The sequence below is a fragment of the Rhinatrema bivittatum genome, chromosome 4, assembly GCF_901001135.1.
Source record: "Rhinatrema bivittatum chromosome 4, aRhiBiv1.1, whole genome shotgun sequence".
Classification (NCBI taxonomy): domain Eukaryota; kingdom Metazoa; phylum Chordata; class Amphibia; order Gymnophiona; family Rhinatrematidae; genus Rhinatrema; species Rhinatrema bivittatum.
The window spans coordinates 363,409,853-363,437,844 of NC_042618.1; the positions used below are offsets into that span (position 1 = coordinate 363,409,853).

The 27,992-nt window shown below is 41.2% G+C and overlaps 1 protein-coding gene across 3 annotated transcripts in view; it reads right to left on the minus strand.

Annotated features, from left to right (window-relative positions):
• VGLL4 (vestigial like family member 4) overlaps positions 1 to 27,781 on the minus strand; it is a 265,872-nt gene extending 238,091 nt beyond the window's left edge. The window contains exons 1-2 of one of the 3 annotated variants that reach the window (XM_029600776.1): positions 27,536 to 27,781; positions 15,937 to 16,013 (exon numbers count right to left, since the gene is read on the minus strand). In XM_029600776.1, coding sequence (XP_029456636.1) covers positions 15,937 to 16,000 — 64 coding nt within the window. In that variant the 5' untranslated portion in view covers positions 16,001 to 16,013; positions 27,536 to 27,781. Of the gene's footprint in view, positions 1 to 15,936; positions 16,014 to 26,361; positions 27,326 to 27,535 lie in introns of those variants that run through there. The other 2 variants (XM_029600779.1, XM_029600777.1) reach the window with 2 other exon arrangements.
• Positions 27,782 to 27,992: the final 211 nt, after the last annotated feature.

A 27,992-nucleotide genomic window follows, 5' to 3' on the forward strand; every position in this document is an offset into this window, starting at 1 on the left:
GTTTCTAGTCTCCAGTTTTGCACTGCATGCAGAAAGTGGTTTTGGGGTTCCCAGTCCAGATTTTGTTTACACATTTGTAATTTTCGGTTTTTTATTCTATATTTGATGAATGTAGGTCTGTCTGCATTCTGTGTGAATGTGACTGAGATGAGGTACTTTAGAGGTTTGTATCAGCCTTATTTGTTGTATTTTCTCAATATTATAGTGCACTGGTGGTGAACTGCTGCCTTTTCATGGGTAGAGCTATTGTTTCGTTTCTTGGAGTTAGTGCTGCTGAGGTATGGCAGGTTTGATAGAAGTACAGAGTGGGGTTTGTTTGTATTACTTTACAATACACCTGGTAGTAGAGGGAGTTTGTGATGCTGTTATTAAGATGACAACAGAATCAGAATATCTTTTTTGTATAGTGAGTTGAACAGGGAAATGTCTTAGTTCTGCTCTGCATCCATTGTTAGGAAACAGGGGAATTCCTGTGGATGCAGAGCATATGCTTATATTTAATCCCATGATGGTCATGTGTTCAGCATGTCACGCATGTGAGCGTCATCTCTCAGGTGTGTCCCGATAAAAAAAAAAAAAAAAAGGGTCGAGAACCACTGGTTTCTAGGCTATTCATCAGTGATGCTTTTCATTTTGCTCTCCTACCTCATGCTCTATAAAAATGTGTAAAGCCCATCTACACACTTGTATACGCACCGTGTCTGATGTTTCCGTAAGGTCTACAATGGATTCTCTTGATTCTTTCCAGGATACTACTCAAGGTTATTCGTTCTCTTATTTTCTTTTTCTTCCAGGAACAAATGTTTACGAAGAGAGAGAATGTTTAAACACAACGCTATATTCCAGATTAGTTTGTACTGAATTTGCAAAACATCAAAAAGATGTTCAACAGATGAAGCATTTCTGCTGTTAGATGGAAACAAGTTATCTGACAAGTCAAAAAGTGATGCAATAACCCTTCATGATGCTATAGCTTTAGCACAAACTATTAGCAAATTCCTTGACAAAGACGAAATTTCTTGCACAACAAAAAGGTCTTGTGTGTGAAATAAATGCTTTCCAACTATGCACATTTTAGCATGCAAATGAGAAAATATACTTGGGATCATGTTTCCTGTGAATTGTGAATAGAGTCCTTGTACCTCCTATCAAAAATAAAATCGCAAAACTGCAGAACCATAGAAGCTCCAACAGTTAATATTTTTTTTTAGCCCAGCCCTTTCTTCCATCTGCTTTGGGCTTCAAGTTCAAATTGGAACCCACCTATTTTTGGGCTACCAGCACCATGAAACTTCATTCACAACTATCCATTACTTTCTTTCACAAAATTTTGCATCCCGCATCGCAGTGACAGTCCTTGGCCAGGGGCCACAGACTGCTGCTCCCTTTGGAACACAGCAATGCCCATGTTGAATCTGACCACAAGGTAGCTCTGTTGAGAGAGATGGTTAGCACTGCCTTCTACCAAGGTCTGTGCTTCTGCAGCAGCTCCAGCCAGCCCAATGAGTAAAGTCCTAGATTGGGAATTGAACCCAAGCCTTCTACATGGCAAATGTGCCATCACCAATTTCTCTCTTTTTACTGGAATAATGCACAGAAGATGAACAGGAACCATAATTAGTACCTTTGCATCTACAATCAAGAGAGCGATCCTAAACACTGCAAGTAGCAATGTTTACATAGAAAACCCATGAGGCTTTTCAGTCAAATACAATAAGAAAATCCAGGTTTACCTATCTAGCTGACCTAACAATTTATTCCAAAAGTGAAATCTAAGTGGGTAGTGTTTGTTTTCTCAAGCAAACAAAATAAGTTAAGATGGTCATAGTATCTGTAGTAATGTTTGCAACTATAATCTCCCCAGACCACTTATGCCCTGCCTCCGCTCTCTCCTCCATCAATTCATCATTTCCATGGCAGAAAGGTCAGCCAGATTTACTCAGCAAATAAAAAAAAAAATAAATAGCAGCAAGGGATGGTTTGCATGTCAAAAAAGATTTAAAACAGGAGTTACTGAAGAAGTACAACAGCCCGTGTGTTACGTTTAAAGAATGAGATGTTACTTATACAGCAAACAATGAGTAGAGCAAACAAGTTGTTCTAAAAGTTGAGCTACTATTGAGTAAAGTGTGATTGTGGAACAAAATATGACTCTGACTTGTTTTATAAAACAATCATAATCCTGGGAATCTAAATATCCAAACATATTTACTTAAAACACTTATAAATTGCCTCCACAGCCAGGAACTAGCCACCCAAAGCGATGTTCAAAATCTATCAAATAAAATAATCATAAAAAATAATCACAATTAAATGCAAACAAAATTTATACTAAATAAAAGCCAGACATCACATTATAACAGCTAATATAAATGGAATAATGATTTCAAGTAAATGTACGGGTGTTTCAAATTCAATCACAGAAACAAAAAGGGAACAAGTTTGTTTATTTTGTGGGATGCTTCAAGGTTAGGAGCTTTGTCCAATAAACAACTAAGAGCCAGATTAAAGTCAAAAGGCAAATGTAAAACAAATAAAGTACTAAGTGCTGCCAGGTCAGTTTGCTTGTATAGTTTTGAATTAGCGCATCTTTCGCTCCTGGATTTAAAACTTCCTGCAGTTTCTAGAAAGAGAAAAAAAATGTATTCTTCTGTAAAAAAATGAGTGCACATTTTATTAAAATTAAGGCAAGCCCCCACTGTATGCTTGCAAAAGATAAAAATGTGAAAGATCATTTGGTGAAATCTTTATTGCCAGTCCTGTCTACCCCTGCTGATTCTGGTGGGGCCGTGCTGCTTTTCCATTTACTAAGGAGTGTGCCCTACCGGAAGTAGTCCAGTGCCCCATGGCCGGAAGTTATTCCTTTGGCCACGGGGGTTGAAGGAGACTACTGCTGCCTGCTAACTCAAGGAGGAAGTGAGTGAGAGAGAGCATGTGTGCGTACAATTACCCCAGTTACTCTCTCTGCCTGCTAATCCATGGCAATTTCAGGGCATCTGGAAATAAAAAGTTCCAAGGTATGGATAACAGGGAATTTAAATTGTTGGGGGTTATTTGATGTATTTATTTATTTATTATGTTTTGTATATCATCATTCGGTTTCGCCATCATAATGGTTCACAATAGTTACATTAGTTAAACAAAAGCTGGTTCGCCATCATAACGGTTCATAAGAATTACATTAGATAAAAGTTGAGTCGTATTAAAAATATGATCTAACATTGTTTCTCTAACGATAGAGTTTGCATCATGGTTGTTGTATAGTTTAAGCAGTTGTGCTAGCCCACTGGATGTGGCTATGTGTATTGACTTGTAGATTCTTGGGTTGTCTTTGATGCTTTATGTTTCTCTGAGGCAGTGGACTTATCTTTGTGTTTTCTCAGTGTTTTCTTGCGTTGTCTTAGACGTGTTTATGTTTCTTTGAGGATGTGGACTTTTCTTGGTGGAAGTTTGTGTGGAGTTCTTGTGTGATGGATGAGATCATTTGCATAGGCTCTTGTGAACATCCAGGTTTTCAAACCTTTTTTTTTTTTTAAAGGTTTTGATATCAAGTTGCGTTCTTATTTCACTTGGTAATGCATTCCAAAGGGCAGGGCTGGCGAGGGAAATAGCTCTCTCACGAGTTGCCTTCAGATGAGTGGATCTTACATGAGGTATTTTAAGGAGGCTTTTGTTCATCGATCGACGAATGTATCCTAATGTATCTGTTTTGAAATACTTTATTGATGTTTGGAAGATTTTTATAGCATTTTTAATTATTTAATGTTATTCTATTCATTAATTGTTTTGAATTATTTTTTTATTGGTATGGTTTTACTAATTTTGTTTTATGTGAAATGGTAAAGTTTGTTTTTACATTGTTGCAGTGCATACAGAATTTGGCTTGTTGCAGTTTCCTGTTCAGTTTTTGTCTGTAAATTTCTATTTATATTGTATAGTCTCTTTATTCTGTATTTGAGGGTCTATGTTTCATATATTTGAGTGAAATGAGAAACTACACACTAATGGAAGAACTATGTAGGGGTCTATAGCAGCTTGGATTCTACTGTTTTCCTAGTGAGTTAGGATGCAGTATTTCACTTGGCCACAGACGCCAAATTACCTGGCTACAGCTCTGCTATCCCCACCCCAACCCCCAGCTGCTTTTCTCTCTCTTCTAAGGGACATTTATTGGAAGATTTAAAGTACATAGTAGTACATTAAGTTTCTCCCTCTCCTCAAGGTAGTAACTCTGACCAGATATTTCTGTAACAAAAGTGGATTTACAAATCAAACTATTGTCTACAAAGAGCTCAATGTAGAGCTAGACTGAACTATTTTTTCTTTCTTTAATAGCAGACCTTAGGAATAAGTGTTTTGTTTCTAGATTCAACACAACTAGAACTGCTGGATGATGTAACAGATGACTGAACAGCAAGTAGATTTTAATTAGGTGCTGGAATTCTTCCCCATTTAAAATTTATTTAAAATATTTATAACCTGCCTATCCAGTATACTAGGCAAGTTACATAGTATATATCCTTAATAATAAATACACCAAATACAAAAAACAATTAAATAATATCCACATAGTCTAAGAAATAGAACAGATGAAGCAATAAAATATATGCCAATAAAATAGTACAAAAGAAACAAACAAATCCATGAAATAAAATTACATTATAAGAGATAACACAAATACATAAAACCCCCTGCATTCACCAAGAACATCAAGACCCATATTCTCACCATGAAATAGCCCAGTTACTAAAACATTTTGAGACTATTGTGCAGATCTTATCTTTTTTGCAATGTAGTGGCCAGAACTGCACACAGTATTCCAGGTGTGGCCTTATGTTATGATGCAGAGGCATTATGACATTCTCCAATCCTTTCCTAATAATTCCTAAACATTGTTTGATTTTTCAACCACTGCCACACACTGAGCTAAAGATTCCAAAGTATTTTCTACTATGATGCCCAGATCCTTTTCCTAGCTGGTAACTCCTAATATGGAACCTAATATGGATGACGGCCCCTGCAGAATACGTACACAGATATTGTGACTCAATAATGATTTTATTTAGAAACAGTGACAAAATAACAGTTCCTGACTTATGTAAAATTTAACAGGTAACTTAACTCACAATTGGATAAGGTTTACTTCCAAATCCAGGTATTCAGTTCAGATCATTTCACAGTAGATCTTCTTCGGAGTCAGCACCCAACACAAGTAGAGACAAACTTCTACTTGCAGACAAAGTACATCAAGGTATAACAGTAATACACATCAGGCGAATAGCTCACGGATCCCAAAACTTCCTATGGCCTCCTAGCCTTCTAAATGCTGAGAACACCTTCTAGGTGTTCCAGCTCTCCTTTTGAATCCCCTGAGAACCAATCTGGATCCTCAGGGGCAGGGCCATACAAGTTATCTGCCCTCTAACTAGGTCTCTGAGCCAGCCTGTGGTTCTATATACAAGGACAACAGCAGGCCCTAGTTCAAGACCAAGGATAATATCTTGTTCTACTGACAATGACTTTAGATCAGGGGTCGGGAACACATGGCTCGCGAGCCAGATATGGCTCTTTTCAGGGTTGCATCTGGCTCGCAGACAGTCGCCACACTTTCCCGCTGACCCAGCTGCTCCCCGGTCCTCCTCCGCCCGGGCTTAAAATGCTGTCAGCCCGGGCGGAACGCGGCAGGACAGCTGGAGTCAGCGGCACCGGCGTGCTCTCTTCTTCCCCCCCCCCGCGGCCCGGAAGAGGAAGTGGAGAGTATCGGGTGCCTGCGCGGCAAGAAGAGGCCACGCTGGTGCGCTCGGCATCGGCCCGAAGAAAAGAAGACTGCAGCGCGGCTCGGAGGAAAATGAAGAAGTTCAACCGCGGCCGATGGGACGCCGCCTCCGCGAGGGCTGAAAATGAAGAGGTTAGCGTTGGGAGGAGGCCGCTGTTGCCGCAAGTTCCCGGGGTGGGGGAGAGAGTGAATGAGCGAGCAAACACAGCTTGCTCGCTCATTCACTCTCTCTCTCCCCCACCCCCACCCCGGGAACTCACGGCAGCAGCAGCCTCCTCCCAACGCTAACCTCTTCATTTTCAGCCCTCGCGGAGGCGGAGTCCCGTCGGCCACGGTTGAACCTCTTCATTTTCCTCCGAGCAGCGCTGCAGTCTTCTTTTCTTCGGGCCAATGCCGAGCGCACTAGCGTGGCCTCTTCTTGCCGCGCAGGCACCCGATACTCTCCACTTCCTCTCCCGGGCCGCGGGGGGGGGGGGGGGGGGCCGTGTGTGTGTGTGTGTGTGTGTGTGTGTGTATATGAGAGAGATGCATGTATGTGAATGATTGAGAGCCTGCCTGTGAGAGAGAGAGAGAGAGAGCGAGCATGAATGTAAGTTTACCATTGGGAACCTGTATGTGTAAGTTTGTGATTGAAAACCTGTTTGTGTGAAAGAGTATGTGTGTATGATTGAGATCCTTTGTGTGTGAGAGAAATCATGTGTATGTATGATTAAGAGCCTGTGTGTATAAGTAAGAGAGAGATCATGTGTGTCTGTGTGTGACAGAGCTGGTTTAGGTGATGGAGCATGTGAGTATGTGATTGAGAGCCTGTGTTTAAATGAGAGAGAGAGACCATGTGTGTCTGTGTGTGATTGAGAGCTGATTTAGGTGAGGGAGCATGTGAGTATGTGATTGAGAGCCTGTGTATAAATGAGAGAAAGAGAGGACATGTTTGTAAGCATGTGAATGAGAGTCTGTGTGTGAGAGAAAAAGACAGCATGTATTTATGTGATTGAAAGCCTGTGTGTGTGTAAGCGTGAAAAGATAGCATGTGTGTAAATGCGTAATTAAGAGCCTATCTAAGTGAGAGAGAAAAAACATGGGTATATGTGAGTACTGAGAGCATGTGTGTATAGGTGTGTCATTGAGAGCCAGTGTGAGAGAGAGCGCTGGTATGTGACTGAGAGAGGAGAAAGTTCCAAGCAAACCACCCCTCCTCCTGCTAATTCAGAACAATCTCAGGACACCTGGATATCAAACGTTCCCAGGTATGCAGAGCAAAAAAATTTTTGTATCCTTATTTTTCATTACTGGGTCTTTGTGTCTGCTATTTTGAAATATTTTGTTGGTATCTGGAAATGTTTTATATGAGTTTTTAATTATTGGATATTCCACTCATCAGCTGTTTCGAAATATGTTCTTTTTGTTAGTACAGTTTTACTGCTGATGATTTTATATTTCTTGATTTGTTTTATAAGGATGGGTGATGTTTCTTTTTTCCTTTGTTACACTGCATACAGAGACTCTGGCTTGTTGCAGTTTCCAATTCAGTTTTTTTTGCATGCTTCTTGTTATGCGTTTTGGTCTCTTTATTCTATGTTAGGTGAGGGACAGCACGTGATTCAGGTGAGGTTTTCTGCTGGCGTGTAGTTTCTGTGTAGGACTCTATAGCAGCCTGACTTGGTCAGTTTTCCTAATAGGAGATGTATTGGTGTCTTAAGGCCTGGTGTAATATTTTCAGAGACTTATTGTACTTTAAAAGTGTGATCTTACATAAAATGCACACATTTACTTGTATTTAGTTTTAAACATATTGTATGGCTCTCATGGAATTACATTTTAAAATATGTGGCGTTTATGGCTCTCTCAGCCAAAAAGGTTCCTGACCCCTGCTTTAGATGGATCAGTAGAGGACTGCACAAAATGTATTTGTGCTTTTGCTGATTATGTGACAGCGTTATGTTGTAACAATTTAAAAATGAAATGAGATTTACATATGACAAAAGTCCAAAGGCTATCTTTTTTTTGTAGTATAATTTTAAATGATTTATAAACTGCTTTCCCAACTAAATACATTGTCCAAAGACGTATGACAGGTTAAGGTACTAATACTAAACATTTCCTTTAACATCCACTTTTTTTTTTGCACATCAATGTATTAATTCATAATGCCCCTGGCTAACCAGTCCAACTGCTTTCAACACAAAATAAAAAGAACTTGAAGAACAGGACTGGGATCTGCTTTTATAGAAATGTTAGTTAAAACCAAAACAAAATACAGAAGAACCTTTCAAACACATAGGAGTGTTTATTTGCTGCAGGCATACTGAAAGGAATGTCATTAAAAGAAATTTGCTCAAGATTGTTTGGGAAGCTCAGGTTACCTACTTTTCCTGGCAGTAGGTGAAGAACAAGAGAAAAACATATGGGGATGCATTTAATTTTTATCATCCTTATACAATTATGAAGGTCATGCTTGAAGCACCAATCACAGCCTACGAGCGCATATCACAGTTTTCACAGCATACAATACCCACCTTCCCTAATTGCTTAAATACCAAAGCCTTAATTTTACATTCAGTTAATTCCACATTAAAGCATCAGCATCACATGAGAAGGCACAAATAATATCTTTCATCCAAGGCAAACACAAATTATAAGATGAACTGAACAGATTATACCTTTCTTCTCACATGTTTTTTTTCTTCCAACAGTACTTATTTTCAATATCCTGCACTTTTCATGTCCTTTTAGTTTACAAAAATTTGAAAAGCTTAAGAAGTGCCATGCTGGGCCCATCAAGCCCATCATTCTGTCTGACACTGGCCAGTCTGGGTCACAAGCAGCTAGGCAGAAACCCAATAGTAGATCTATTTCCTCTATCTCACTCCCAGGGATAAGCGCCGGCTTTCCCCAGGTCTATATGGACTTTTCCTTCAGGAACATGTCCAAACCTCTTTTGAACCCCACTATGTTAAATTGCCTTGACTGCGGCCTCCAGCAACAGACTCCTTCTCCTCCCTAACCACCCCTTTTACCCCACAGTCAACTACTGGCTCGACTTACTCCCTTGCAGGCTTTTTCCTCTGAATGTACTTGAAAACATTTTTTACTACTTGATTTTACCTCCATGGCAAGCTTCTTTTCAAGCTTCTTAGCCTGCTTAATTACTTGTTTAAATCCGACTTACCAGTGCTTATGCTGTTCCCTATTTCCCTCATTTAGATCTGTTTAGTTTACTTAACATAAAACACGCCAATCTGGATCACAAGCATCCGACAATGGCCAATATGGGTCAAAAGTATCCAGCAAAGCCCATAGAATAGATCTATTCGCCCCCTCCTGCTACAACTTAACATGATACACCTTCCAAAAGATACATATACCAATAGAAATCTTAATATGCATGCCCTCTTCTTTGTGGGAAACAAGTTAGCCAGAGTCTGAATATGTTACTGGAGCCTGACTTGGCAGTGCAACCTTTCAGAGAGATGTCCAATTGTATATAGATATGCAGTTAAGGCTTAGAAGACAGATTATCTTTTCTGCATTTGTTTCGACTGATGCAAGACTTCTCCATTCACCCCCAGTTCTTTGGGACAAGTAATCAAAATTGGCCAAAAAAAAAATAGAATATTTAATCCATTGAGGAATTCAGTTCCCCTCCCTGACACACACACAATCGCACCATAGTATGTTGGCAGTGTACTCCTCAGTATTGCTTAGAAGCAGTAGGACTTTTGATCTGGTTCATATCCCCATAGCACAGCCAGTTCAGACTGCTGAACCCTACCAAGAAGTCACACAGAAAACTGGTCTCTGACCCAATTTTTCCATTTTTGGAAATACATCCTTTTCCTAGACCTGTCCATCAGTCTAGGCATAAGCTTCCACTACTTCCTCTGGGGAAGAAAAAAGTCTAAAGGAATTTCAGAGTTTTAATGCAATGGAATGGATCAAGTTATTGAACAAGCTGAGGCCTACCTACTGTGATTTAGACCCCGTTCCTTCTAAGCATTTATGGAATTAAGATCTGGGGTTTTGGCCCTTCCTACTTTGCCTTGTAAATGCTAGGCTGTTCTAGGGCATATTGCGATGTGGTCTAGAAGAAGCTCTGATTTGCCCAACACTGAAAAAGCCCACGCTCGATCCTGATAAATCTTTAAAATTTATTGACCTAGGTCTATTTTACCGTTCATTAATAAAAGACCACTTTCTCCATCTGAAAAAAGTAGGGGCATTCTATCACTGCCAGTCTGGATTTCGGCAAGGAAACTGTACTGAAAATTTGTAGCTCGCTTTGACTGACAGCATTTGTTTACAGCTAAACAAAAGTGGCGATTCATTGATCATTTTACTTGATAATCGGCAGCCTTTGACACACAAATCAATGTCAGTTGTTAGACTGTCAACATTGGCATAGGTGGTATGGCATTGAAATGGCTGGTGTCATTATTAATTGATTGCTCTCAGACAGTACAGTGCAGTGCGGTGACACCCAGTCACATTAGGGAAACATCTCCAGTGAAATGCCACAGGAGTCCATTTTGTCTCCACTTCTTTTGATCCCCTCTGGCTGATTCAATGCAACAGAGTAGCCTCCAGTGTATTATGTTTGTTGACGATAATCAACTAGTGATGCATAAACCTGCAGACCAGAAGATAGTGATCATGCACGTGAATAGTTTTTTGGAAGTTATTGTAAACTGGTTATTGAAATTAAACCCTTGAAAATGTGAGATTCTGTGGGTAAATAGGGCAAATAAGGTGTTGACAGTGAGTCCCGCAATTAGTGAACTGGATCTCCTCCTAAAAGGCGTAGTCTCTAGTTTGGGTGTCCAACTGAACTCTAAACTGTCAATGCATGACAATATTTCAACTGTGGCTTGTACTTCATTTTTTCTATTTGAGACAGATTAGGCATCTATGGAGTTTCTTTTGAACAGGAAAGATCTGAAGACTATTATTCATGTACTTTTGATTAGTAGACTGGATAAATAAATAAATTACTGCAATTTATTATTTCAGGGAGTTGCCCTGAAATATTTGCAGATATACATAAGGCAGGATGATTGCTACAGAGAGCAAAACGTACATATCATGCAACTGCCATTAAAATAATAATAATAATAATAATAATCTACTGATCCTCTTATGTCGAATTATAGTCCCATTTCCATGCTGCCCTATCTAGCCAAGATCATTGAGAATGTGGTACATGGACAATCAATAGACTTTACTGGCAATTATGCTATTATGGATCATTTACAATTTGGATTTAAGAAAATGCATAGTACTGAGACCTTGCTCTTGTCCAGTTTGGATACCATGATCAGGGACTTTGATGGCAGCACTGAATACATTTTAGTTTTGTTTAGAATTTCCCACAGTCTTTGACACCCTTGATCAGGTTAAAATCACTTAGTGTGTCCGGTGTTTATAACGTGTTTGTTTCTTTTCTGACAAATAGGACTTAATAGGTTAGAATTGGAAATGCGTGATCTAGCTGATATAATGTGAAGGCTCCACACTGTCAGCAACTCTGTTTAATATTTACTTACCTTCTATTTGCAAAAACGTTTTGCTTATCTCAGCGTTAATCATAGTTACCATGACAACATTCATTTTTTGGTTCAAAACTTATCCGGATGGTTTGAGACCATTAAAATGGTTTCTCTATGCTTACAATAAATCTCTGGTTATTACATAATAAGTTGATGCTAAACATCTATAAAACTGAGTTGGTTGTTCTCAGCAAATTTCCACTTCCCGATATTCCAATTTCACTTTGTATTGTAAAGAAATGAGTATAAAAACTATTATCCTGGAACTCAGAACATAAATGCTATCCGTGAGAGTCCAAAAGGTTAAAGAGGAGTTGTGTGCAGAAAGAGTCCATTCTCTTTTCTTCTATGTGCCCCTGGGTGTCAGCTCGAGAATCCGTTCTGCCCATAAGTTACATATACTCCCAAATTTTAAAGATCAGCAGCTTACAGAAACTAAACTGAGCTTCACTGTGTGAACTACACAATCTAGACTGGAAAAACTATGATAATGATTATCCCTAACGGGGTAAATTTGCAAAAGCCCACATAAAGTTATAATCAAATATGGATGCAAGTTACACTAATTTTCAAAGTGAAAAATATACACAAAACCACCAGTACACATTTACACCTGCTAATATGTGAACAGAAGTTTTCCAAAGAGATTTAGACACATACTTTTGAAAATGCAGAAACATACATGTAAGTGCAAACCCTTCTCTCACTCCGCAACCGGGAATGCCTCTGTTCACTACAGAGAAACTTATACGTGCAAGTTGACCCACATGTCAAATAGGTAAATTTTGTAATAGGCTATTTCTCCAGGTAAAGCACTGTTTTTACTCGCAGAAATGCATAAATAAAATTTGAAAAATTACCCTCTACATGAAAGGGTAGAAAAATATTTAGAAAAAAAAACATTGAATATCAGCCAAAATTTAGGAGACCAAGAAGTAAGTTCTTTGTAACCTTCTTTCTTTTATTTTGGTTATTTTGGGATTTTTTATTTTGTATTTTGTCCAGTGTGCAGAGACCCTCCAGTCTGCCTCTAGATGTCCCCAGGTCCTAGTCAGATATTTTAACTCTCATGAGGCTTCCATCCCCCTCAGCCTCCTCCTACCATGGAGAGCTGGGATTGGTTGCTTTTGCCTTTACAACCCAACCATTTTGTGATTCAGAGTGTGGTTAGTTCTGGTCAGACACACAGCAGTACAGATGTCTGGTTTCTCCCTCCCGGTGAAGCCTCCCTGCCTCATTAGGCTTTTACTTTTTGAAGAGGACCTACTCTGTGCAATCCATGTCAGAGGTTCTCTCTGTTCTTTGTTGCAGTAAGAAAAACTTTTTGCAGGAACCCTTATGGGATTCTCGTTCCACGGCTGAAGACCAGTGAGCCCATTCACCCCCATAAACGTGGCAAGCACCACATTTGCAACATGAAACGTTGGATGGCCAGAAGATATTTACTTTTGAGAAGGGACTGTGTTTAAACCTTGCTCTTTTGGGGAGGTCTTAGTCACTGCCTAGACACAGAGGTAGATTTAAAAAAAAAAAAAGCGTTGCTCACGTGTATGTGGGCTGCGCACGAATCTGAAGAAGCCAAGACAGGCGCGTGTACACGCATGTACGTGCGCCCAGAATAAGGAAGCTGAATAGGGCAAGGTCATGGGTGTGTCCCACACTGAGGCACATAATCACAAATTTTACGCTTGGTGAGAGAGAGAGAGCGCGAGACAGCGAGCGCGCGAGAGAGAGAGAGCGAGACTCTCAGTCCAATACTCTCTCTATATATATGTACCACTCTAGAGCGGCATTTTGAATCAGGGTGGGCGTTGTTACAGACACATTCAGAGGTATTCATAATAAAATTGACATCAGTAAAGAATTATATTCTAACAAGAATGCAGTGTACAAATCTACTCCTTTTCGTCACTTATAAGGGCTATAATTCTTTAATGAAGTAAATTTTACTATGAATACCTCTGAATGTGTCTGTAACACCATCCCCCCCACTCCGATTCAAAGTGCCCCTCTAGATTGGTACATATATAGAGTATTAGACTGACTGTATACAGAGTCTCTCTCTCTCTCCCTCCCTCCCGAGTGCGCAAGATATGCGTACAAAGGCTGTAGAAGTGCACGTGGCTACAGTATTTTTATGCTATGTACATACTTTATAAAATGAGGCGTATTTTTGCTCGCACTGCAATACGTGCATTTATGGGCGCACGCACGTGCCTTTTAAGATTTACCCAAAAGGACAGGGGCTGATGATCAGTGAACCCTCTGGCAGGCGTAACTTGCGCGTGCCGGCCGGCTGCCCGTTGTGCCGGAGGACTTGGGATCGCCCCCGGCCCCGCACCCCCGGCCCCGCCCCTGGACCGCCATCATGCCCCCAAATCCACCCATTTTCGAAAGCCCCAGGACATATGCGTGTCCCGGGCTTGCGCGCGTCGCCGAGCCTATGCAAACAGGCTCGGTGCGCCGGGGGGGGGGGGGGTTAAGGGTCTTTGGCTTCTCTCCCCCCACCACACCATTCTTCTGTGCAGAGAGGGAGCAGCTGTAGGCCGAAGCAGCTCCTCGGACCCAAGCCCATGCCCACTTCACCGGCAACAGCTTCTGTGCTCGAGCCAGCAGCGGTCTCAAATTTTTGGATGGCAGGAAGTTTTCCATTCCTATTTATGCAGATACCGTTCCCCAGGAAGAGATTCACACTCTGAATTCTGTAACAAGCATGGCCACTAAAGGGTGCAAGGACCTCGAAACGCAGAATTCTTACAAAAATTGACCTTGAAAAGCTGCAGTGCTGCATGAGCAGAGTTGTTTTGCTTAATCCAGCAAGTGAGACCTTGCGCAACGTTTGTGCATTACACTGCTTATTACCAAATTAAATAAACATTACACTGGCAACAGCAATTGGCAAATAATAGCATTATTGCTCCAATACTTACAGCAGAACATATTGGGGGTTTTCCCCCTTAACCACTATATTATATGAAATAAAGACCCTAACAAGTTTTCACTTTGTGTTATGCACACGAAACAAGATACAGTAGCTGCGCTTTTCTCCTGGGTCTCTCTCCTCTTGCTTCCCTGTGATTTGAGAGGTGGAGCACTAATGGTTGCAACAGATGGGTGTGCCATCTGAACACATTATATACACACACACACACTCACACACAAAAGCTCAGTACTGAAAATGGAAAAAAAAAAAAATTCTCAACTCAGACTTACTGGAGGAAGGAAAATATGACCAAACAATAAAGCTTCTTAGTTATGGGGAGGTAAAGCAAGTTTGCTTACCCAGAAACAAGGCTCTCGGTAGACAGTAGGATGAATTAGCGATAACACATGGGTGACATCATCCAATGTCGCCAACACGGACCCAGCTCTCAGAGCTCAGTAAAAAGGACTTCACTGACCTGTACACAGGAGCTCCCACATGCAGATCACCTCATGGGCCCTTCATTCTCATCCAGATCTTAATTTTTAGTGAAGGGAATCTACTCTCCAGGGAGGCAGGCAGATATTACGCATGGTTAAATTATGCTCGTTATCTAACAAGAACCCTTTTACAGGTAAGCAAACTTGCTTTCTCCATCAACAAGTAGGCATAAGTTAGCCATAACCTGTAATGAAGCCTATGTTGAGGACTGTAGAGCAGAGTAATTAGTTAAAGGCAACCTGGCCCACCAGGGCTACTGGGTGAAAAAGCTGCATAGAACTGCTTGCCCAAAAGTTGCTGCCTCCTCAGGACATGTTGTCCAGAAAATAGTGAGAATAGAAGCTTTGTTATCAATATTTGCAGTTGCTTATAAGTGATCATGCATATTCCAGACATTAAATCTGCAGCAAGATAAAGCTTTGCCTCTCCCCTAGTCCATCACAAGACAACCTTAACATGTTCCTCCCATCTCTCTCTCTCTCTTTGTAAATCACAATCAATAAGCATGTGCTTGGGTTTACCAGACCATAAATCGCAAAATTTCCTTGGAGTCACAATTTGAAACACTGCATCTACTTCTGCATACATTTGTTTTTGGATGACTCTGAGACGGACATTTTATATTGTGAAGAGAACTGACATTACAATATTCTAATAAATAAACTGAACAGTGAAAAGAGTTTACATGCCTTACCATAATAAAGATTTGCACAGCGTATACAGACATAATGAAAAGACTGCCAACATATTCAGAAACATAAAAAAAAAAAAACCACAGTAGAAAGCTGAGGTATTACCAGTCTAACAAAATGCATACATATGTAATATAAATTATGTATTCTACATGTAAGTAAATTCACATCTCATGCCTTTCACAGAAAGACAGTTTGAAAACAAATCAATTTAACCACATTCTTTACCAGCTAAGATAACTATTACTGATCATAACTGAAAAGGCATGAAAAGCAGATGCATATTATCATTTTTGAACAATTATGATGGTCCAATAAAATTTGCATCCATCAATTTGCAAAGAGCACAGTAGTTTTCAGGACCAGTGAAGCTCCAAAAAAAACAAACTCTGCACCACCAATTTCAACCAACAGATATTCATCGCAGTGCCCCAACATATACAGCCTGTGTCAAGCTGGCTGATTTTAGTTCACCCCTGTTTTTTTTTGCAAAAAACTTACGTTTCTCATCATCAGCATGTACTAAAGATGCCGCTCTCGACAAAACATCCAATGGTGTCTCCATTCCACCCACAACCCTAGAAGAAATATAAAAGCAGATTTACTGTAGATCTCACTTTGAAACTTTAGGACAGATTAAAAAAAAAAAAAAATAGAACCACCTCAGAATTTGTGCTCATTAAAAACTTGGTTCTTGCCAGGTCAAACATCTAAGACTGGTCTAAAGTAGGAAAAATTAGGCTTACATACTCTGGGACAACTATGGAAAGATATGACAGACATAATATGAATTGGATAATTCAGACTAATTTGCATTCTGTCAAATGGCCTTCTTCCTTAAGATGACAGATGTTAACAGGACATATGACTTAAAATACAGATTCACAAAAGGATCTAATATCAAAATTACAGTACATAATTTGCAAAGATATACCTTGAAGCCTATGTAAAACTACAGATTTGCCTGGCGAAAAGAATTGGGAGGTGTATGGTCTGTAGATATTCATGGCATTTTTCACAAAAAAAAAAATATACAATTGTAACATTCTAATTTTCAAAGCACAAATTTGTAAGAGGGACCTTCATATTATCAAGCAGTTACTTTGTCATTGCAACATTTCTTACACTTTATCGGTCACACACAATCTTCAGTGCCAGTGTGAATTTTTTTTAATTTTTTTTTTTTTTAATTTCAAATGCTCATAAATAATAAAGAAAAAAAATCAGCTATTTCCCGTTTTGGTGCTTGCGATTCTGTGAAGTACTTATACTTCTGTGTCAGCCCAACATGGCACCATGTTTCGAAAGCTCTGCATCAGGGGCTGAATCTCAATTCACAATGCCAAACTGGGCTCGTCAGTTGCCAAAGTCTCGGCACTTACAAATTAAAGCAGAGCCCTGGCGTTTGGAGCTTTTTTTCATTCAGCAGCCTTCTTAGGCTTGGATTGGGCCTTTTTTTTGTACGATATTCGTGGCTTTTCAGTTCAAATCACAAGGTTCAGTCATTTCAATTAAAATTATCGATACTTTGCTCTAGAACTCAACTTGAATATACTGAACAGAGAAAAGGCTTAGGAATTTTGATTTGCGGTAATACAAGTTTTTAAATAAATAAACAAACAATCCAGGAACTTCCTGATCGTCACACCTTTCAGCAGAAACTGCAGGGGAAGTTGGGAAAGTGTTAAAGGTTCAGTTATCAATTTTGGCAAGTTACAGATTCAACATGCTCTGAAGAGCAATGGAAAGCCATAAAAATCAATAGATCTTTCATATCAACTACTGTACTGGAAAAAAATAGGTAGAAAAGTTCCACATCACTAGTTTCTAATGCCTGCCAAATTGTATAAAATATTCCCATCTTCATCTCAGCAATGCCAAGATCTGGAAACATGCATAAGAAAAAAAAAAAGACACCACAAGGAAAGTTGAGCACAAGGAGAACTGGTGCACCATAGTTGTCAACCGTAGTAGCAAAGACAGCACCTGAATAAAGATAAAGATTTTAAGGGGGGGAATCTGAATAGGCTGCTCATCTGTAAGATCTGTAAAACTACCTTGCAGGTAATTTTCAAAAAAAATTAGCTAACACAAAAAAGTATGCACATGCATTTGCAAATCAAAAATGTATGTGCATTACTTTCCTCTCCCCAACCTACAATGCATACTCCCCCAGGAATATTCTTTTTAACCTGGCTAGAAGCATGAATGCTATGGAATCTTACACAAACGTTTATCCAGTCAGTGTGCGAAATTTTCAGTCAGGTCAATTTACTTGGGTAAATTAAATGTTATTAATGTGTCACTTGTAAAACAGGCAGAGGTTACATAATTCCTGCTTTCGCCGAGATGATTTCACTGGCACAGTTCATTTGAGTATAAGGAAGCAGAATATCATCTTAGTCATTTTCTTGTTTGTTGTTCAACAGATAAACGTCCACATTATTCTCATCGGGTATCGCTTAGTGGCAGCGGCTTGCTACACCAGCAGTGCAGATGATTAGTAAACACATCTTGAAATGAAAGGGATACCAGAACAGCCTGATATCTCAGGTGCTAAGGGCTGTATGCCATGTGGAAAGCTCCTGGTTCAATTCCCAGGTCAACCTGGGGAGGCGATGGGTGGGGGGAGATGAGAGAAAGAGCCATGGTCATTGCCTAAGGGTGACGATTCCAGACTCATGATTAAAGGGTTTTGGTAGAAGCACTGGTGCATGGCCCCTTGCCCTAAAACCGCAATGACTGGACTAAACATAAAAGTCGGAAGGGGATATAATATAACACAAAATATCTCCAGATAGTTGTGATTGAAGACTCATGGCATTAGGATCCCAGTCCTGATTCTGACTGACTGAGATGGAAGCACGAAGGTGCAAGAGGAAAACTACTAGGGCAAATTTAAAAAATAATGAATCAGTATCCCTTTTATTTAAGGCATTCTCCCAGTCTGTGGCTCTGGAGAAAGAAAAAAAAAAAAAAGGTTTAAAGAATCAAGTCAGTCTAGCACAAGATATTTTTTGTCAAATTGTTTGCAGCTACTGCTGTCTTTTCTACCAGTCTTCCCTGCAGCCTCTCTCAAGACTTGTATAGCTATAAAAAAAAAAAAATAGATAGAGTGGGTCAGCCCTGCAGGCATAGGCCATAGCACTATCCATAGTAGTATAGGGAATCTGGGTTTGGCTCTCCTGCCTAAATGGGTTATACTGCCCTAAGGCGAGCAGTTGAAGCTGGTGCACTCAGTCTCAGTGAGGGAGGGATGCAAATATGGCAGCCGCTACTATATTGTCCCCTGCTGGTCATGAGAAGAGAGAGTGACCTAGTAGTTAAAGATTGAATTCAAATTCCACTTCTTCCACAGACGTTGGGCAAGTCACTTTATCTCCTGTTGCCTAAAGTATCCATTCAGATTGTAAGATCTTTGGGGAAGGGACTTGTACCTGAATTGCTGTAACCCCCTTGACATTACCCTGGAAAGGCAGAACAGAAATATGTTGCACCTCAGATAAGCCAAATGAGGACCCCTGGCATACACTACTAGATAAAAGCACAGGCAAAAAAAAAAAAATAATAATAATAATAAAAAATATAATCAACACCCTGTAATGATCAGTCAACAAAGCTGCAATCAAATTGCCCTTAATTTAACTAGAAAACTCCCCAACAGTGATTCCACCACAAACCAACAATAATCAAGTTATACACAATTTTTTGTCTTTTTATTAAAGGGGATCTGATGCAGTCTCTCTTTAATATATGTTACCTAACAGAATGTTGGGGAGAAACAGCGTTGCTGTGAGCACTCTGCAAGCAGTGGACGATCACAATAGCAAGGCAAAACTATAAAGCAGAAAAAGATTATGAGAAACTCCAGCTCTAAGAACCAGCAGAGAAAACAGAATGGGTGGGATGCATGTAGAATAATAATCTTAAATTATCAAGACTGACGCATCATCCTTTTTTTTTCAGCAAACAAAACTTCATCGTTCATTCCACCTACAAAGGGAAACTGAAGACACCGACATTTCCTAATTCAGTTGCCGGGTTACATCAGTCAGTGATGTAATGTGCATGCATCAGTTGGCATGAACTGGTTTTTCGATGCATCAGTCTTGTACCTCCCAACCATCCTGCACCTTCACAGAAAGAGTAGACAAATATTTAAGCAAACAGGCACCAGCCCAGAATTTGTAGGAAAGAGGGAAATTTCCCAATTTTTCCTTTTATTGTCCATTTTTGTTATTTTTATATTGCTCATTCTTTTGTCAGGTTTTTTTTTGTTTGGTTTTTGGTTTTGTTTTTTTTTTTTGGGGGGGGGGGGGAATAAATATGATTCTTTTTATCCCCATATTTTTAACCCTTTGCTCTTTCCTTCCTCCCTAGCAGCATTTCCTCACCTCCAGTGTCTTCCCTCTGGTCTCCTCAGCCCCAGGCCCAGAGGAGACAGCGTCTGTTCACAGGCCTGAAGACTGTTTTCATCAGGTCCAGGTCTAGTGGGGGTGGGAATGACTCTGCTTGGGCCCAGCAGCAATGACTCTCCTCAAACCCAGTGAGCAGGAGCCAGGAAAAAAATTTGCACATGGGATTTTTTTCCATCCATGTCACACACAGAGGCCTGCTAATTTCTCAAGTTTTACAACTGAATTTTTAACAACAGAAATGCTGAATTACAAAAAAAAACAAGGGAGGAAATTAAAAACAGCTTATATGCTGATTTGGAGAACTTTAACTTTGATCCTTGACCCCTATTAAAAACTATTTCACCCTTATTTAGATCAAGATAATTTTCAAAAGGGTAGGTGCCATGCTCATGCTTCACCTCCCAAGTCTGAATCCAACTGGTGAATTTTCATAGAATTTATCTTGCTCCCAGACAGACAAACAGATTGAAATCACCTCAATTAGTGCTTTTCAACCAAGTCTGAAAGTGTGAAAACATAGTTATTTATTTAGTGATTTTTTATATACCGCGGCACGTTAATAACATCACCTTCTACAGAACTGTTCTCTGAAATTTGTCATGTGACCTTTGCTAACTCATACTTAGTCTCTGATGTGTTATGGAGGTAGCCGTTTTGCCATTCTGTTTGTCTGAGCTTCAAAATGTGCATTTGTATTCATGACACCATAAGGAACATTTTTCAAAAGTTACTTCATCAGAATACATACTGTAAACACTGATAATTAAAGCTGTAATACAAGGAGGACAATTTTCAAACCTATTCCCACTACTTCATGTGCGCGTATAAATGGATGCACAGAGATTTATCCTAGTATTTTATATATTATGTAGAGGGAGCTGCACCATTTATAAAATATCAGGCACTTATGCTCCAAAAGTATGCACATAAGTTTCAGAATGCACTTATATTTCCACTGCAATGAAAGCACTTAGGTTTCCTATTTTAAAAACATAGTAACGTATATTTTAGGTGCATAAAATACAGAACATGTGCATGTAACCAAGTATTTTATAATGTGTGTGCGTATAAAAATATTTTGCTGCATACGTATTTAAAATCATCAGTTTGACAACACCTCTGCTAGTTCACCCAGTCCATCTCCGGTTCACTTAGACCCTCTTAGCACTTCACCCAGACCTCCCATCCAAAAATTGCAGACAGTGGGCAAGTCTGATATCAATGGTGCTAGTTAATTAGGTGTAAAACTGCATGAATAAGTTAATGTGAATATTTCTTATAAAACAGGAACTTCTGCACCTACCTCTTGAGCCCGCCTGGTAGGTGGACGAGTACTGATAGATTTATGAACTGAAAGCTTTTGTCAGGGTGGAAGGCAGATGAGGATACGTTTTTTTTGTTACTGTATCATATATTTTGTATGTACTGACCAGTTTGGGCTTTATCGATTATGTAAATTTGCTTTGAGCTGAGGTAAAAGCGATAAATGTGAACAAATGAAACGCTTTAGGTTGGCACATTATGAACCAATATAAAGCCCATTTTTTTAGCGCTTTTAATCATGAGATACAAAAATGTTACAGCAGTGATTCAATCTCTCTGTCCATTCAGAGGCAAGATCATTTCCATGCTAAACTGCTCCAATGGGCTTGAAATTTGTGTGTGTGTTTGCAAGAGGGGTTGCTGGAGGTTTGAGAGTCCATCATGGTCCTATAAGTTAGATTACTGAAAACAATCATCTGATGAGGTCCAGGATATTTTGATAGGTAAACCATGAAAAGTGCTAGAAAATCCAAAGTGCATGTATTTCCTGCCTTCTTACAGAGAATAAAAGTGTATTTGAACATGACAAAAATAAAATTACAAACATCTAAAAACCCTATAAAATAAAATACACTAGGATTATAACATAACCATAAAAAAAGATGTGCATTTCACCTGTAAGTTCTGGTTTACCAAGCAAAGAGAACCATTTTTTGCTTCCATTTAGTGTTTTTTGTTAACACACTCATAGGGGTAGATTATAAAAGGAGCACGCGCGGTGTACATGTGCACGCGCTACCTGGTGCGCACACATGTACGCCCGATTTTATAACTTGCGCGTGGGTAATTCTGCAAAAAAACATTACATTCTGCATTTTTGAGTAACTGTTCTCTTTTGCATTTTAAATTATGCAGTGATTTGAATTGTTTTACATTAAAGTATGCAAATTTTTTAAATAATACTGTGCACAGAATTTATTATTTTGTGCAGAATTCCCCCCAGGAGTACGTTCTGTCTGCACAGGACCTAGATATTTCCAGCACTACTTTAAAACTTTCCTACAACAAAAAGGTTGTCAGTGCTTGTCAGGTTATTTTCTGAAATTGAATGTTAATATCATTTTTGCCTCCACCATGTCTGAAAGGCTGCAGAACACATCCACTACCTTTTCAGTGAAGAAACACCTCCTCATATTACTCCAGAGAATATCTCAACTAGCCTCATATTGTGACCCTTAATATGCAAAACATTTTTAGAACATTTATATCTTCCAGAAACCTGAATGCCTATCTTTCCGTATAAAAGGTTAAATGCCATAGATGTCAAACAGACTGGGGGGGGGGCCACAGGGGCCATGACCCCTCTCCAAAAAAAAAAAAAGAAAAGGGTTCTGCTTTTGGAAGACCAGGGACCTTCTAAAAATAATTTATTGGTGACAGTGGGAAGGCATTTTGTACTTTACTCCTCTCCCACCCATCTGCCCTGGAAGAAGATCATTGGTGGCAGTGTGCACGGTGCAATTGCACATCCCAGATCCCCTCATTCATATAAACTGGAGGAGCAGACAGCCAGCATTCCAGCACTTCCTCACTTCCTTCTTCTCTAACCCCCCCGCACCCCCCCCCCCTTGATTCAAAAGAGCTAGTCTTGGCTCCCAGCAGGGGAGGGGCTGCAAGGCTGGCCATCCTGAATGAGAGGGTGAATGAAGAGATCCGAAAAGCACAGAGTTACTCTGTGATTATGGGAAGGGGGGGGGGGAACTGAGTGACTTGGCGATCGCAAGAGGGGTGTAGGAAGGGAGTGAATCTACTGGTGACTGGGAAAGAGGAAGGGCCAAACAGGGGATGGGGCAGAGAAGAGGGAGGGACTGAACTGGGAATTGGAGAGAGAGAAAGAGAGAGAGAGAATGAACTGGGAGTAAAAGAGTTGAGGATTGGAGAGGATGGAAGTGAAGGAAGTGAGTGGGGGATCAGAGTAAAGAGGAGATTATGGGAGGGAGGGAGCGAATGAGGGTGAGAGAACAAGGCTGGAGAGAGAAGAAGGCTGAGCGGAGAGGATGGGGAAGGGGAGGAGAACAAGCAGATGGAAATGGAGAGGGTAGGGGCAGGAGGGAAGAGAGGTGGGATACTAGAGGGAGCGGGGCTGGGGGCAGGAAGAAAGAGAAGGCCGAGAAGAGAGGCCTGGTCATCATTTTTATTAGGAGGTGGAGGGAATTATATTGGTGCCACCAATCCTTTGCTGTTTTTCTTGAGAGTCAAGCCTCTCCTCTGCTCCCAGCCCGCTCCTCTCCCCATCCACCTTTTCTCTCTTCAGCCTCTTCCCATCTCTCTCCACCCTTGACCCACCCGATTACCCCTCCTCTCACTTTGGCTCCTTCTCTCTCTCCTTCTCCTTTCCTCTGCTCTCACCCCATCCTCATGCTCCTTCTCCCCCTCCTGTCACTACCCCCCCTATATCCCTATCCCCCTCCCAAGAAAACAACAAAGGCTTGATAGGCCACAAACCTTCATTGTATTTCTTTGCAGCAGACCTTGCTTCCTGGCCCCCAGACCTCTCTTTAAGGCCCTCCTCTTCAGCAAGACACCTTTATCCTCCATCACTCTCGTCTTTCAGCATCCCACCTTTCACCCTATCCCCACTCCATCTTGATCTCTCCCTATCTCTCTCCTCAATCCCTTTTTCTCCCTTCGGCACCCCACATTTAACCTCCATCCCTGTTGCCTCACCCCCTCCTCTCCTCCATGCTCCCACCCCTTCCTCTTGCTCTCTTCTCCCTGCTCCCACTCCTCATGTTGCTCTCTCTCCCTCCTAACCCCACCCCTATCCAGCTCCCACAAGAGAAACAACAGAGTCTCAGCAGCCCCAACATACCCTATTCAGTGGGATCTGCAGAGACAATCATTTTTCTTGTGCGGTGGGGTAGGGTGAGGGGGGTGTAATGTAACATAACAACCCTTACTCCCCACAAGAACAATGACTGGGGCCCATCTTAGTCTAGGAGGAAATGTATTTGTTTCTAGTGCTCCAGTGTTGCATTGCATGCAGAGCCTGACTTCTTGAGGTTACCATTCTAATTTTTGTCTGGCTTTTTGTTTTTAATTTGTGATCACTTATTTTGTATTTGTTGAGAGTCATTTTACATGTGTGACCAAGGTATTCTGCTAGCAAGTAGTTTCTGTGTATGGATTTGTAGCAGTCTTGTCATTGTGTTTTCCCAACAGGAGATGTATTGGTGTTCTAAGGCCTAGTGTGATATTTACAGTGCTGCCTAGTCATAGAGTTATTGCTTTCGGAGACTGGCGAGTTAGTGCTGTTATAGTACGGCAGGTTTCTTACATATATGCAGAGTATTTATTTCCCCAGGATTTTGTATTATTTCATAATGTGCCTGGTAGTGAAGGAAAATTGTGTTTCTTATTTAGATGACATCAGCATTTTTTTGTATGGTGAGGTGTAGGGGAACGTGTGTGTGTGTGTGTTTTGTCGTTGGGCCATTCGAATCGGCCATGTGCGTATATCTCCTGCTCGGAAGGTGCGCGCACAAAACTGATTGTGCTCGCACATTCGGGTAGGCGCCTATGCGCATACAGGCCATTTGCGAGATATGTGCACAACTGCCAAAACGAATGAAACAAATGGCTTTAATAAAACAACAAATGTGCATCCCTAGTTGGAAGCAGGGGGTTTGGTAATCACAAAGTATATATTTAGAGAACTGGAGGTACAGGATTTATATTGGGTATGTCTTGCAATGACAAGAATGACCCTCTCTTAACGCTGGCTATAGTATGTTGGGTATGATCTCTGAAATGCATTGCTAGTGCTCTTGTTAACACCTGCATTGTGCCAAACAGCTTCTTTCTGAAGCTTAAGGCGATATATATATAGGCAACATACTGAGGTGAGCTTAAAAGTTGTTTTAAATCAGGTGAGTGGTGCCCAAACAGGATTGTTTTTGTATCTTTAGGCCAGATTTTCTTGGTCTTTGATTGCATCTCTTGGTACTTGATTATCTTCTCTTTCTCCATGCACAGTACAGAATAATCACTTAGTACTGACATTTCCATTAGTTTTTGTCTTTCTTTTTTATACCACTGGCTGGTTTTCAAGTATCAAGCATTTAATTGGTCTGGAAATTGCTGCTGCTGTTGCTGCTACTACTACACACTTCTATAGCTCTTGAAGACATATGCAGCACTGTACAAACAAATTAATAATTATACTATGATTTATGCAAAGAATGTATGTAAGAGAGAATGACTAACTGTAAATGTAAAGTAAAAAACTGGCAGTGAGACATGGGAGGAGCTTGACTGGCTGTCGTCCCCCCCCCTTTCAGTTTTCTAGTTTGGATTTAAATCCTTAGGACTCTAGTTAGTAAGAATTTTTGGAAAAGGCACATTATTGAAGAGCATTAACATGAGATACATAGGACCTTTCCATTTCAAACATGTAATTTAAGTCAACTTGTTGGGGGGTGGGAAGAACCCTGCCAAAAACTTAAGTTTAGAAAAAGATCTGGACATGTTAGCTTTTTTAAAGTTCCCACACTAAAATGATGCACGTGTTTTCCAAAAATGTTCCCCATAGTACGCAATTTCCTGCACTTACACGCCTGTCCTGATTCGAATTTTGCAATAACAAAACACAGTGCAGCTATGTGCTACTACAATGCTCTATTACTCCATATCCCACATTTTACATTCCAGGAATGCCTATGAGCAGAATGCAGTCAGCCGCCAAAACTCCACTAGCACAGCCTCTGAGACCATGAAAACATTAGAGGGGGGGAAAAAAGTATGTTTGGATTTCACCCAGTACACTACAGAACATTCTTAACATGCTATATCCCTTCAAGAAGGTTCTTTAGTCCTAGTCTTTCCAAAAAGCATCTTTTCTGCAAGCACTTACTGTAATCAGCATGATATCCTAAGTCATTTTCCAATTTCTTGGTAAAATAAAGAGTGTAATTTATAGCATCAGATACATCCTATTCGGCTGTTTCCATTATTTTTCTATTTGGTACTTATAACAGACATAAGTCCTACTCAAGAGCTCTGGAAAAAAAAAAAGTTTGGGGACCCACTATAAGAATTACAATGTCACTCCTCAATGCACAGTTTCACACTAAGAATGTGGCAGAAGTAGAACTTCTCAGGTTTTCTAGTGGTGGGGCTGACCATGTACAGAGCTCCCGACTATCCCGGCTCCTCCTAGCGAGGCTTCGGATGCCAGGGGACCCACCTGCTCCACTCCTGGGGGCCGGACCAGGGTCTCCCCAGCTCCTCCTCCGCACCAGCCGGGAACAGCTCTGTCAAAGTCCAGTTGGTCTTCGGGTAAGCAAACAGAAAAGAAAAACCCACCCCGCTATCCTGGCCCGGCGCGCGCGCGCGCTGGGGGTGCTGCTTTGCCTTTGTGGGTGCGGGAGGAGGATGACGCCGAGGCGGGCTGGCTCCGCTTCCTTTCTTTCCCCGCCCCCAAAGTCCGAGGCCTGCCAGGGGCAGAGACGCCTTCCCTCTTTCTCTCCCCACCTCCCCAAGCCGTGGGAACAGCAGCAGAGGGCTGCAACTTTCCTTTTGTTTCACTTCTTCTCGCCCCCTCCGCGCGTGCAGCTGTAAACAAAACAAAGCCCCAAACTAGACGCCGGGAAACCAACCCGGGAAAGGCAACAAAAGCCCCGCGCGCTAACAGCCTCCAGCCGCGCTTTACGCGAGCGACACCAGGGGAACTACGCTGGGAGAGAAGGAGGGGGGGGGCCTCCTTTTCCTCCCCTCCCCCTCAACTCTGTTGCAGCGTGACACAGAGGGGGGGGGGATGTTCTGCCCTCCCCTCCTTTCGCTTCGGATTCCGGCTTGTAACTCTTTCCTGGCCGGCGGCACCCCCGCTACCAAAAGCTCAAGGTAAAAAGGGAAGCCGCCCGTGCATTTTCAGTCGGCGTTCTCATACGGTACTATCCCAAACTCCAGAAGAACCGGCGCCCGTTTACAGATACCAAACCGGGGGGGGGAATAACGCGGTTAGTGCTCTCATGTAAACATAGAACTCTTCCATAAAACAGCATGCAACCATAAAACGCCAAGAAAGATAAATACGACCGATGCCTTCCTGCAACTATCAAAACTCCCTCGTATATTATTATATCATTAAACACAAAACAAGAATGCAGCTCGTCAGCGTGAAAGTAGCTGCCCCACAGCAAATATTATCCTCCAGAAACAAACAATCATTCCTAGTGTCCTCTTTGTCACTTATACTTGCACGCACATTGTTAAATTATAATTTCCCTGCGACATGTTGCCCAGTAATCTGGTGACTGAATTCACAGCTGCAAAGCCGACCGGGTCTCATCTTCTGTCACCTGATTTGCAGCTAGGACAATGCGCTCTTTGCCAGCACTTCTCGCCAGACCCGGACTTACCGATGTGTAATGCCACGGTGCTTTCCTACTCCGGAGAGTGCACGGAATAGGCGTAATCGTTAACTTCTGCTCCTCAGCGTGCGAGATTCCCCTACCAACTTCTCCCCTAGATCCAGTTTATAATGTTTTCAGCCTTACCGGAATTTCACACAATCAGGCTGAAGCGGGAGCAGAGCAGACGCTGCTCCCGGCTCCCAGGGCTGTAAAAAAAAAAATCCTCCCGGAAAGTGCCTGTTTGCCAGAGGAAGAATGTGAAGAATGATGGAATTCTCTTCCTAGCAGGTGGTGAAAGCAGCGCCGCCCCATTGGCCAGAATAAGCCGTTGAGATCATCATAAATTAGAATAATAGAAGCGATTACGTCACATGCTCAGCAGGCTACTACAAGCCGAGGAGGACGTCTGGGTGAATCCCAGCAGCTGGCAGACAGCAATCCGCTCTTGAAGGAGGCTAGAGCA